We start from the raw sequence: 12,875 nt of genomic DNA, 5'->3' as shown, positions 1-12,875 counted from the left end.
GCGCTGCATCCCAAAAGCTGCAAACCGCTAATCTGGTTTAATCCAAGGGGTAAAGTTTTATGATTAATCCTCCCTGCTTACAGGTCAGAGCGGTTTAATCCGCCCACCCCCCGTGTAAAAGTTAGTGGTACAATCCACTGAAGGGGCTTTTTGTTTTACTGAATGACCCTGCAAAGGGGTCAGAATGGTTTCTTCCATCCACCCCTGCTGATAGACCAGTTTGAAGCAATCCAGCTGTGGGGTCAATGAGCAGTTCATCACCTTTGACCCCACTGACAGCGTCCTTACGCTCAGTCGTGCCCACCGAGTAAGTCCGTCGGTGGGTGTGTTGGGGTCTTGATGGGAGGCACCGGCCTGGGTGGTGGTGCGGGTTTGTTTTTGGACCGCTGCGGGCTTGCTGCAGTCCCTCCATCACTGTCAGCTCTGTCTGCTGGCATAGGGGGAGGTGGCGGTGGGAGGCGGGGCAACGACATGGAGCCGTGGTGGTAATGGAGGTGATGGTGGGCGTTGTGGCGGTGGTGAAGACCCGTCATTGCCACTGAGGGAGGGATCCGGGAGCAGGAAGAGGCAGAGGAGGATGAGGAGGGCGGAGGGGGTGGAGGTGGTGTGAGCGTGGCTGGTCGCAGGCTCTGGATCCGCCGGCACTCCTGGCAGATGCGCACGTGGCTGCAGGCCTGCAGGAAGCTGCGAGATGGGGCGGGTGGAGCCACCAAGGCTGATGCAGGAGGATGTGTGGTGGTGTTGGCGCCTAGCGGGTCCTCCAGGAGCCTCTGTGGCCCCGGGCCCAAATCAGGGCTTCCTCCCATACCTCCACCTACCCCCGCCAGCCCGCCTGTGAGCGGGCCAGTGCCGCTGTACAGTTTGCCGTTGCTGAGACGCATCTCTCGGACCAGGCGGATGGGGCGGGGGCCAGCCAGAGCCAGGCGGGATGGGTGACGGAGAACTCCACCTCCGGTGCTGGTCAGGGGCCGCCGGCGACGAGATCGAGAATTCTTCTTACAGGAGACGGCATTCCGAAACTCCGTCAGCATCTCCTGACAAACAGAAACCTGTGAGACAAAGAACAGAACGAGTCAGCCACAACACGTACTCCCCACCTTCGTCTTCTGATGGAGACCCACTCAGAGGCCGCAGCAGCACCCTAAATGTTGATAGGTGTTCACTTTAGCTGATTCTAAACTTTCAGATTAACATGTATCAATTAGGAGTAACTTTTTCATCTGTCAGTAAGTGTTAGCTCGTCACTTTGAGGAGCTGTTGGAGAATAATGGGGACCTCATGCTTTTGGTGTTTAGCAAAGAGCTTCTACGTTTACCACCAGGAGGTGGCAGTAGCAGCTCACTGTATCCAGGCTGTGGTTAAAAACAAAGGAGAATCCATACTTTAAGGCAAAAATCAAACTAAACTTGTTTTTCAATCTATTTTGATGACTGTTCGACTTCTCCCTGACCATCTGCAGCCCTCCTGCAGGGTCTCAATGCAGCACCAGGACAGCCTGCACTGCTATAATGCATCTTTTTATTCTTTTTAAATATGTGTAATCTACTGATGGAAGTTTTTAAATTACTTCAGAATTTTCCTCTTATCATTCAAAGTGTATGAGCTAATGTCCAAAGGCAAAGTCTGGGGTGGGCGGGGGGGTGGGCGCAGGGCAGAGTGAGTTTGTGTTCAAATGCTGGAGCTAAAAAGAGAGACCTGAACACATTATGCTTTTATCAGTATGTGTAAATGCTCGCAGCTTTCCACGTCTACCCAGTGTTATCTGTAAACATGTTTGAGAGAGTGTGTGTGTGCGTCCTATAATCTGCCGCTTTAAAAACAGCCCAAGCAGAAAGTCAAATAAATGACAGATAAATGAAGAGCAAATGAAAGTCAAAGCGACAGAGTGTAAGCTCAGAGGACAAATGAATGGATGAACAGAAATATGGAGAGAGAGCTGAGCTTGTTTTTGAGGTGCAGGTGTTTTAAGCCACACTAATTCCCTATACATTTTAAACATGAGTAACAGTCATAGTGCTGGGAAACCAGAGTACATTTAAAGCAGTGATAATTTCCAAGAAACTTGGTTTAAATACAAGAACCACTGTTTGGAGAAACAGTTAAAGGCTGTGAACTGAGGTCAAACTGTGGGGAGGAGTTGGATGTTGGTTAAACAAATCCCATGTGTGTGCCATTTTCTCCTCAATCACAGTGATGTCACACCACATCAGATGTGTGTGTGTCTGTGTGTGTGGTTTAGGCAGCGGGCTGTGCAGGAGGACGGTTATGAGGGATGAAGAGGAGGGTGGAAGATGAAGGTTTACCTCGTCCGTCTCTGCGGTGCGGCGTGTCGACCACACAAACTCCATGATGGCCACGAAGACGGCGATGATGAGGCCGCAGATCAGGACTACGAAGATCCCACCAATGTTCTCCATGCCGAGACCTGAAACACAGCGATGGAGAGCACCATCAGTCTTTAGTGATCACCTGCAGAATGGTCCCATCTTCGGCTGCTGGCTGTCTCCAAGTGAAACCGCTTACAAAGAGATATCTGGTGCATCAGCAAAAACCTACCTGTGACCGCAGATTGCTGCGGTTGCTTGCAGTTTACATGGAAGATGCCAACTTGTCTACAACGGTGAAATGAAGGCTGCTCGCCTTCAATGAAAAGTTGCATCTTTTGAAACGTGCTGGTTTCAGTGGTAAAGGGACAACTTTACCTTTTTTTTAGGTGAACTCGCTCTGTTTTCCAACTTTTTCAAGTTTCTGCTCAGTGGTTAGTTATTATTTGCAAAAAATGCTGCTAGCCACCAAAGCAAACACAGGGAGGTTTTTAGGGCAGCACACTCTTTGTGACTAATTTACGCTTAGCAACAGTCAAGCAGCCTCCAGCAACCACTGGCCAGCTAGACAGGAAATGCACATTTGTCAGCCAGATGTTGCCAGATAGCTGCTGATAGTGTTTAGGCCTGTGTGACTGAGGGCTTATTCACAGTTCAAGTTAACATCACCTAGTCAGGGATCACAGGAATGCAACACCTGAGCAGGACCAGCAACAGCAGCACAGATCTCCCCCTGGTGGCCATTAAAAAGAATGCAGGTTTAAGCACTTTGCTTCTCAGACTCAGAAGTTATGTTGTTTTATTCTGTCTGTGTTATAGTATTTGCCTGGTTATTTAATCCCTTCTCTAACTTCTTCATAGTTTTTCAAGCTTCTTCATGTGTAAAGTGGAGAAGAGGAACAGTGGGGCAATAAGGTCAGTAACATAACCAGGTTGTGTAGATCCTCCAGTCCACAGGTGGAAACCGTGTCATATGCAATAACATGCTTAAATCAAACTTCCAAGTGAACAGTCATTCTCTGTGAACAAATGAAGTGTTCATTTTTTTAAAAGATGCCGCTTAAGCTTTTTGATACATTATTTGAAACTGGCCCATGTTTAAGGACACACACACACACACACACACACACACACACACACACACACACACACACACACACACACACACACACACACACACACACACACACACACACACACAGGCTATTTTGCTGGCTGACGTTGTTTTGCCGCTCTGGGAATGAAGAAGGCTGCACGACCATTATCACAAACATCCCATTATGATTGGCTGCTAAAAACACGATTGGCTGAGAAAATCAATGAAGATAAAACGTGTCGTCTTGTTGCTGTGAGACTCTTTCAGGACGAGAAGGGAAACATGTATGTGGGTCAATACTAGCGATGGCAAAGGAAAAATTCATTCATTATAATCGATGAAGAAAAGACAGGCAGACACAGGAAATGAGACGCTCAATAAAAACAAACTGATTTTCTGTTTTATGTCTCATCTCATGAAACATAAAACAATCAGAATGGAAGGAAGCTGGTAAAAACTCTCCTTTACAGACATGAGGGAGCATTCACAGCTGATCCTCTGACATGAAGCTTTCAATGTTAAATGTTGCGCTTATGTTAAAAGACTGAAATTGCTCTTATAAAACGAGGAGCGCTCACCTTTGGCTCTGTGGTCCTCCTCCTTGGGACACTGGCCTCCCTCCCACCAGCGTCTCTTCAGGATCTCCAGCCTGTTGCTCTCCTGCAGCTGCAAGATTCCCAGAGTGATCTCGTCTCTGTACGGAGAGCCTGAGGAGGACGAGGAGCAGAAGTGGGTAAAGCCACAGGTCTGAAAGCTGTTTACTGGTGTTGTTGCTCTTGTTTATCAAATGATTTTTTTTTTGCATGGTTTTAAACAAAAACAACTCTTGTGACTCTTTAATACTTTATTTACAACTTTTCATTTAACAAAAACATAACTTCTCAATGAGTGCAATGAAAAAAGAAATATATATAAGTTTAAAAAAGAGAAAAAAAACATACAAACAAGACAAACAGAAAAAAAACAAAAAAAAAACAAAAAAACTCGAGCCCCTACGTGTTGCTGATTTTGCCACATTGTATCAGAAAATGTCTCCAAGTTTTATCAAATCTCCCAAATGTGTTATTATAATCCATTTGCAGCTTTTCCATTTGTAGAATGGACACCATCGCCTTAAGCCAGGATGTGAAGCAGGGTGCATTAGCAGACTTCCAGTTTAAGAGGATGAGTTTTTTAGCAACCACCGTTCCCTTGACATAGTGCCCGACTTGGAGTTATCGAAAGAAGTGGTCATTTGTAAGGTTAAATTTTGAGCATAACTGAGCGAATGATGCAAATTGATCATTAATATATAAATCCACAAGTGTCCTAATCCCTCTCTCTCTCCAAACAGCAAACCCTGCGTCTGACAAACCAGGCTTAAATGAGTGGCTTTCATATATGGGGGCATAAATGCAGACATTGGGAATTTTGTAAGCTATTTTTATCTGAGACAGTATTTGCAAAGAGCTCTGTATGATAAAATTTGGTTTAATTTCTTTGTCTGGTGATAATGGGCCAGAAAACAACAACAAGGCAGAGAGTGATGTGTTATTGGTGGCAGAGGCTTCCATGAGTGGTCACATGGGGCTGATTTTGTTATTCATGGAGTCTTCCTGCTTCCAGTAGGTGAGGGCTCTTAAATTAGCTGCCCAGTAATAAAACACTGGGAGACCCAGGCCACCCTCCTTCTCAGATTTATGTAGGTGAGCCTTTGATATCCTACGAGTTTTGTATCCCCACACAAAAGGTAATATTAAAGAGTCAAGCTTCTTAAAAAAGGATGATTTAATATATGTGGGCAAGCTTTGAAAGAGAAACCTCAGCAGACTTACCATTCTAATAGCATTAACTCGTCCAGTCAATGACAGTGGTACTCTTGTGACTCTTGAAGGGCACCTGAAGCATCTCCAGATGTTTAAACAATGAGATGGCTGGGTGCATTTCCAACAAAATCCTTTAACTCCTAACTGTTCACACTAGAGGACAAATAGGATGGAAACCTCAACTAGGAAAACAAAAAATATCAGTGAATTTAATTTTTTTGTTTTTAACAACCAACTGCTAGTGGTTATTGTGACCAACTGGTCACCCGGAGGACGAGCGTGCAACATCCCCAACTTCGGTTGGGCTGGTGGGAGGCAACCCGTCTCCAAACAATCGGGGTCTGACTCGAACCGGCTGCAGTGACTCTCAGACAGATTGCTGAAGGTTTGCAAATCATCACTGTCTAATTTATCAGCGCAGACAGATTGCCAACATGCCGCAGTCAATCTGAGTCAGTCTGAGCAGATTAGTGCAACTCTTTGCAATAGGCAATTTGACTCAACTGGTTGCCAGCTGGCTGGATTCTGGCTTTGTTCCTCTACAGAAGTTGCTGTCCTGCAGCAACTACGTCACTAATTTCAGTTTCAGCTCTCTGAGGTTCTGGCTGGATGTCTGCAGTTAATATGAATTTGTGTTTAATGTGAATTTCTGAGTGTGTATTGGCAACAGACAGCAACACGTTTGCAATTTTCACCTATTTATCACAGTTATTTGCTGTAGTTTCACAAAGAGATTGCACGCAATTGCCAGCTCGACCCCATTCAGACTGGTGGCGTCTTATTGCCGTTTTATTGCTGTCTTGATGAACTAAAGTTGCGTTGAAGATGTAAATTGACTGTGAGTGATTGCAGACCTGGTCTCCTTCTCTGAAGCAACCATTTCACAGACAACAAGACCAATCATTTGCAATCATTTTGTTATTAATGTAACTGCAGTGTTATTCCAGGTGGGTTCAGCGACACCAAACAGGTACAGGTTGAATAAAGTGCGGTACGATGAGTTAGCAGCGTTTCATTTCTCCACGGCTACAAAGAATCGAAGACCTGAAGGAAAAAAAAACCTGAGAAAAAGAAACACAGCAGGATGTTGTGCTCTTATCTTTGGTGTTTTTAGTGAAGAAATCATAGCCATAGTTCACATGCTCCCCTCTGCTGGAGGAACAAGCACACTTAACTGCTCTGTGGGTTTCTGGGCAGTTTGCTTACAGGAACTCAGGTTCTCATAAACAGCGAGACAACAATACGAGCAGCTGCATCTTTTATACAAATCAAACATGCCCGCTGCTGTTTTGCTTCTCATTTTACACCTGAGGTTCTCTAATGTGTTGTAGGCAGCAGGTGGCTAAAGTGAAGCCGGACCTCTCCGAAAGGGAACATTAATTTGGGTTATTTCACTGAATTGGTTACAATAATTACTGAATCTGGTCTGCCACAAGCAGAAACTCCTGAATGTTCCTGAGAAACACATTCTGTGGGAAATGTCACGCCGTCCACGTCACCTTTCATCAACAGGGAGTTTAATCGTTTAATCTTTCAGGACCGGATGTGCTTCGTCCGTATAGGTTGTTTACGGAACGAAATCCCGTTCAATCCTCAGTAAAGATTTACTGACAGCTGTGGGGCTGCCACTTACCAAGATAATAAGCTGACACAGACTAATTGAACCCTTGACTCTTGTCACTTGACTGCATGTTAATCATGTTGCTTTTTCTGCAGCAGTTTATCATTTGAGAGAGGAGGTAGATTTAATCTGCATTTATCCAAGGCTTAAGGGAAACACTGCTAGGTAAAGGTTATTGAAAGTCTAAAAAAAATACCACACAAAGTGGGATTTTTAGCTGTATACGGGAGATGGATGTAGCCACCTTGACAGCATCTACAAGTCTGAGAAGCCCCTGTTTTAAAGCTTCAGATGTACTTGCTCTACTTACTTGGTCCACTCTGAACCCTCCAAAAATCCCCAGCCTGTCACAGTGGGGGGTGGGGGGGTGGGGTGGGGGGTGGGGGGTGGGGTGCCTGAGTGATCCTTGGAACTATGTCGTGATAGCACTGTGCTCCTGGTAGGGTCTCCCAGGGAAACTGGTCATGTATGAGGGGGCAGATTAGGTGTGATTCAAGATCTCAGAATCAGACTGTGACATCTACTGTAACTGGTTCCACCCTGAAGCCAGGCCTGGGGGAGAGGCTCAGCCCTGAAGAGCCATGTACAGTAGGCCCTCTGTCCTGCTGCCCCACCACCTGGAGGGGCTGTAGGGGTCCGGTAATATGTGAGCCGGAGGCCCTGGTCTGATCCCTGACCACTGATTGTAAGCAAGCTCATAGTTTGACAGCTTTTAGTTTATTTTCATATAAAATATATGAAAATGAAGATGTTTTTCATGATGTGGGATCCTTCACATTTGACCAAAGGCCTTTAATCACCTTGGTGAAAAATGTATTTGTGAATGACCCAACAAAAAGCAACAAAACAATTAGAAAATGGGATGAAGATGGATGACAGGGTGACTGACCTGCATGAAAAACCTGGAAGAAAGATCCACGATGGCTGAGAAGCTGTAAAATTAAAGGTTGCCCGAGCCCCCGAGTCTATATCAGCTCATATTACAGCCATACCAGTATTAATATTTTGTCCTCAGCAGCTGTAAATTAGCTCACTTCCATCCTCGCTCTCTGTCATCCATTCATCTTCTTATTATTCCATTATAGAGTGACTCTGACTTTCATAAAGTGACAGTCAGCAGGGAGCGTGTGTGTTCAAGGTAAAAGATAATTGAAGACAAAACGATGACACTTTCACTTGTTAGATCTTTTATGTTTTAACGGTTCTTGATGATTCATTTGTCACCTCCTGACATGCTTTTCTGTTTGTTCTTAACAAAAATGACAAGTGGCTTTTCTGGAAATATAACTCCCCTTTGGAGAGCGATAAAATTCAGGTAATGTTTTTTTTCTCTCCCAAATGAACGATCATCATTTACAAAATTCCCTTTTTTTCCCACCCAGTTGTCCTTTGTCCAATTCCCCTTGAGCCCTGATCATAAAATTTATTTTCATCTTCTTCACCACATTAAAGCCAGCTTTATAACCCCCCATTCCAAAATTAACATCAATAAAAAATCAGGTTTTAGTTTAACCTGACATCCATCAGATCACCAGAGAACCCTGTAGGGTTTGAATCTGTGCTGTGAAAGGTTAAGGGCAAAGATGCTTTGCATTTACCAGGATTTAGTCCTGACTTTATCACTAGGACCAACTCGTCTTCACACTAAGAAAAAGCCTCGTGAATCTGAGACCTGGCCTTTAATTAGGATTTAAAGCTCTGACTTGTGATGAAAATGAAACCCATCTGCAGATATTTTTATGACCTCAGTACAGTGTGGATATAATTTCCTTCTTAATTCTTCCACAGCACCGATTCGTGCTGATGGAACCTCGTTGACTCGTGAGATGCTGTTTGTTCAAACTCATCAGTTCAGAGTTTTTTGGCAAAAATGTGGAGTCATCTGCTCAAAGAATATTTTTTTAGTCTTTTACCTCCTGAATTGTTTTTGCACCTGTCTCTGTGCTGTGACATCACAGCAGCTCTGGAGCAGATATTTCAATTCAATTCAATTCAGTTTATATAGCACAATCACAACAAACAGTTGCATCCAGGCACTTTATATTGTGGGTAAAGACCCTACAATGATACAGAGAAAACCCAACAGTCAAAACGACCCCCTATGAGCAGCACTTGGTGACAGTGGGAAGGAAAAACTCCCTTTAAACAGGAAGAAACCTCCAGCAGAACCAGGCTCAGGGAGGGGGGTCATCTGCTGCGACCGGGGTGAGGGCAGAGCGACACGATATGTAAAATCTCCCTCCTCGTATCTGAATCATTGTCATGTTCACGCGACCCGTTGATGTGATTGTGTTTTGTTAGTGTTGGGGGATCTCTGCCATTGTGTTAATCTTTGAGTGGGGGAACAGTCGAGGTCTTTAGTTCTGATTCTCCTGCATTTACAGCTGATGCTAATCGCTCACTGTCAGTCAGTGCAGTTAAGCACAGGAGACGATGTCCACGAGGGCAACCGGGTGATGCCGGCAGGCTGACTGACAGGCTGCTCTCCTGAAAACGCCTCATCTTTTGTCTGTTGCTGTCTTCACACTATTTTCTCTCAACATCTGTTCCTCCTTCTCTCCATTTACTATGCTAATCGGTACTCTAGCATTCATCACCTGAGGTGAAGAAACCTGTCACAGACCTTCCTGACAACAGAACAAGAGTGCTTCCATGTTGTAGAGATTTGTTTTTTGTGATGTAAACCCTGCAATCAGCAGCATGGGGCAGTTTGTTTGGCTTGTGCTGTTTGACTTGGCTTTAAATTGCCCTTTCTCAAACACACAGTGTATTTACTTCTGCTGGCTCTGTGACTGCATCTGTTGTAGTACCCATGTTTTGTTGACCACCCTCTACTCACCCAGAGGCATGCCGATGCCGTATCCTTTGGTGTCCAGTAGTCCTCCAATCTGTGTGAGGTTGCAGTTGAGGCTGCGGTAGTACTCGTTCATGGTGCTCTCCATCAAAAAGGCGTACTTGGAGTTGAGGACACGGGCGATGCCTTCCTCCGTGCTCTTCACGAACACGCTGGGCTGCTTGGAGTTCATGTAGTTCCACATCCGCTGGTACGTCTGGTACCGCGAGTTCTAGAGGAGGGAGAGGGGGTGAAAGTGGGGTGGGAATGGTGAAGGATAGTTATAGTGTTGACATCTCAGCTGAACCCATTTTACAGTCCGGTTCTGTACCCTATAATGTACTTTCATAGGGCAAGTCTATTTATTTGATTTGGTGCTTTCTATGGTAAATTGTTTCTCAATATGATCCGTCTGGCTCAAATCCACTGGTTCCTCCTGAGGACATAAATCCTTAAAAACACCTTAAATTATATATGTCACTTGTAACACGGATCAATAATTTCCTAAAACAGCTGGCAGATGAATTCACACTGCAGGTCTGGTGATGGTTTGGGAAGTCAGCTGAAGAAAATGCAAATAAGTGCTTGTTTCCACCTCCTCCCGTTTTATCATCAGTTCAGTGATGCACATTAAACCACTGCAGAAGAAGCGGTCATAAGAAGGAGCTGGACCTCTGGAGCCTGTGCCGTCGATGCCTTTTGGAGCATTTTTAATGAAATGATCTGACCAATAATATCACACACTGTTGCTTTAATCACTAATTACACAAACCAATAAAAAGCAAAGCAGTAGTGCTGATGCACATTTCTATCAAATAAAGTCAGTGTCGTATTCGTGCGTGTTCTCTGACAAATCACTGAGTAATATTAAATGAGATGAGGCCATTCAAAAACAAAAGGTAAAAACTGTTGTGGAAATGTGGACGATTCTGCTTGTTTGTGTTAGTGTACCAGTGTAAGGAAGATCCACGAAGAGCTCATCAGATGTGTGTGAAGTGCTGATGTGACTCACTGACTCTGTTATAGTTCATTTTATTACTACACAGGCAGATGTTTTCACCTGGCATAGCAACGTTCAGCTGCTCCCTTATTCACAAGGAGTCACCACAGTGGGTAACACAGTGGGCACGTCTGATTTTGCAGACACCCCCCGAAGCACGCGCCAAAGGATTTCTGTCTCCTCCCAGGATCAAACCAGGGGTCTTTCACTTATTAGGATCTTTTGCTGATGTGTAATCCACCACATTAAAGGGTCATTATTATTTCCAATATTCAATCTTTTTTTCATTCTGATATTTTTTGCAAAGATGTGAGTGGAAACAGTTACTGTTGGTCTGTCTCTGCAAATGGGATTTATTGAGAAGAAGAAAAAGTTCATTCCATTCAGATAATGGCTGACATTAAGGTTGGGCTTTTAGATAGAGTTTGTAGTCATCTGTTATTTTGCTCACCCTAAATAATTTACTCTATAATTATATATAATGACACAAACAACCCCAATTCCAAAGAAGTTGGGATGCTCGGTGAAGTATCAAATGTACGCTTTGCAAAATTCATAAATTCCTATTTTATTGACAGTAAAACATAAAAACATATCTTGTTCTGTCTGAAATGGGATTGTAGCTGCTCAGCAGTCCTGGGTCTGCTTTGTCCTGTTTTTTGGGTTCCTGATGCTCCAAGGCCCTTTTTCCACTGACCCGGTGCCGGTGCCAAGTGCTCGAACCGTTCAGGGTTTTTTTCCATAACAAACTCACTCAGTGCTCAGCTGAAAAAAATCAGTTCTGCTCCAGCACCACAAGCTAGCTGATCTGGAACCAGGAATGCATGAGGCAAACAGCAGAAGCCGTGACTCTGCATATTACACGAGAAAAGACATACGATTTTCATGACTGTGAATCAGGTTGGGTCCTAAAACTGAACTTGCTGCTTTGTATCAGTTCATATCACAGAAAAAAGGATGCAAAGTGTGTATTTTTGCATCTTTTGCATCCTTGCTTGTAATTGCTGTCTGTGTTTACCTCTGTGCTGCACACAGATGCTGCAGTAGTTTAGTTTGGACCATAAAATATGTTCACAACACAAGAAATAGAGTTTGCAAAAGGGGAGCCTGTTCTGCCACAGTGCCCTTCGGCTTCCGAAAATGTGACATCAACAGAATGCATGGCACTGATTGGCCAGGCAGTGACATCACTAGATGAGTCACGAGAGTGACTCCTTCACAAGAATCAAACCCCCCATTTTCGAAACCTGGACATGGCTGCACACTAATCACCACAGAGGTTTTTGTTCTCAGCGGCTGAATCCAGAGGGAGTCGTGTCACATACAAATGACATCACAGGACTTTTGGGCCGCCTTGCTGAGGCGGTACTCAATTGTGACGGAAAACAAACAAAGCCGAGCCGAGCCGAGCCGAGCAGGTACAAGTGGAAAAGAGGCACGAGTGTCTGCAGCCTGAGCTGTTGGCTCACAGGGATTACTGCACATAGACTGACCTCATTATTTAAAACTACAGCCACATGTAACATGAACATCCATCGGTGGTAACAGGTTATATATGATAAAAATATAATAATAAATAATCAAAATATAAAAAATGGCTTTAATGACCTTTGATGATAACTAATTGACTGGAATTGCTTTTATTTGTTCATTATCTGATGGATGGATTAAAAAAAATCTCACCATGAAGAAGGTCATGGTCGACCCTCCGTGGATGGTGCCGTACTGGATGTTGGTCTGGTCAGCCAGATCATCCGGAGACTCGATGGGCACCTCCATCCTCTGGACAGTGAGGAATGCTGCCAGGTTGGCCGTGTAGGACGAGATGATGATGAGGGTGAAGGCCCACCTGAGGGAGGAGAGAAGAAGAGGAGCAGCTTTAACCTTTATTTTTTTTTACCCTGCAGTAAACCTTCACTCTTTCCCCTCCTCTTCTCCCTTCATTAAGAGCTGAGAGTGGAAAAAGCAGCAGAGAGACAGATGGAGGGCACTGCAGGAAACGTCAGGAGTTTTAGGTAAAAATCATCAACCTAAACATGAACTCAGGCTGCAGCAGAGACGAGCAGGACGCCTCCTCTGCAAAGGAAATGAGGCGGAAGTGATGAGCAAGGGAATTAGGGAGGGAGGAGAGAATTAAAAAGACGGCAGAGAGGAAGGGAAGAAGCAGAGCAGAAATTAAATGAAAAGTAGTCCAGC

At 44.5% G+C, this 12,875-nt stretch overlaps 1 protein-coding gene across 1 annotated transcript in view; it reads right to left on the bottom strand.

The window, feature by feature from the left end:
• Nucleotides 1-290: 290 nt before the first annotated feature.
• LOC115787873 (glutamate receptor ionotropic, kainate 5-like) overlaps nucleotides 291-12,875 on the bottom strand; it is a 128,985-nt gene continuing 116,400 nt past the window's right edge. Inside the window, exons 15-19 of the mRNA XM_030740641.1 lie at nucleotides 12,363-12,528; nucleotides 9,686-9,911; nucleotides 3,999-4,127; nucleotides 2,304-2,425; nucleotides 291-1,049 (exon numbers count right to left, since the gene is read on the bottom strand). Coding sequence (XP_030596501.1) covers nucleotides 291-1,049; nucleotides 2,304-2,425; nucleotides 3,999-4,127; nucleotides 9,686-9,911; nucleotides 12,363-12,528 — 1,402 coding nt within the window. The remainder of the gene's footprint in view (nucleotides 1,050-2,303; nucleotides 2,426-3,998; nucleotides 4,128-9,685; nucleotides 9,912-12,362; nucleotides 12,529-12,875) is intronic.

This window comes from Archocentrus centrarchus, chromosome 11, assembly GCF_007364275.1.
Source record: "Archocentrus centrarchus isolate MPI-CPG fArcCen1 chromosome 11, fArcCen1, whole genome shotgun sequence".
Taxonomy (NCBI): domain Eukaryota; kingdom Metazoa; phylum Chordata; class Actinopteri; order Cichliformes; family Cichlidae; genus Archocentrus; species Archocentrus centrarchus.
The sequence above is the reverse complement of the archived record's forward strand: the minus strand, read 5'-3'. Positions and strand labels throughout refer to the sequence as shown.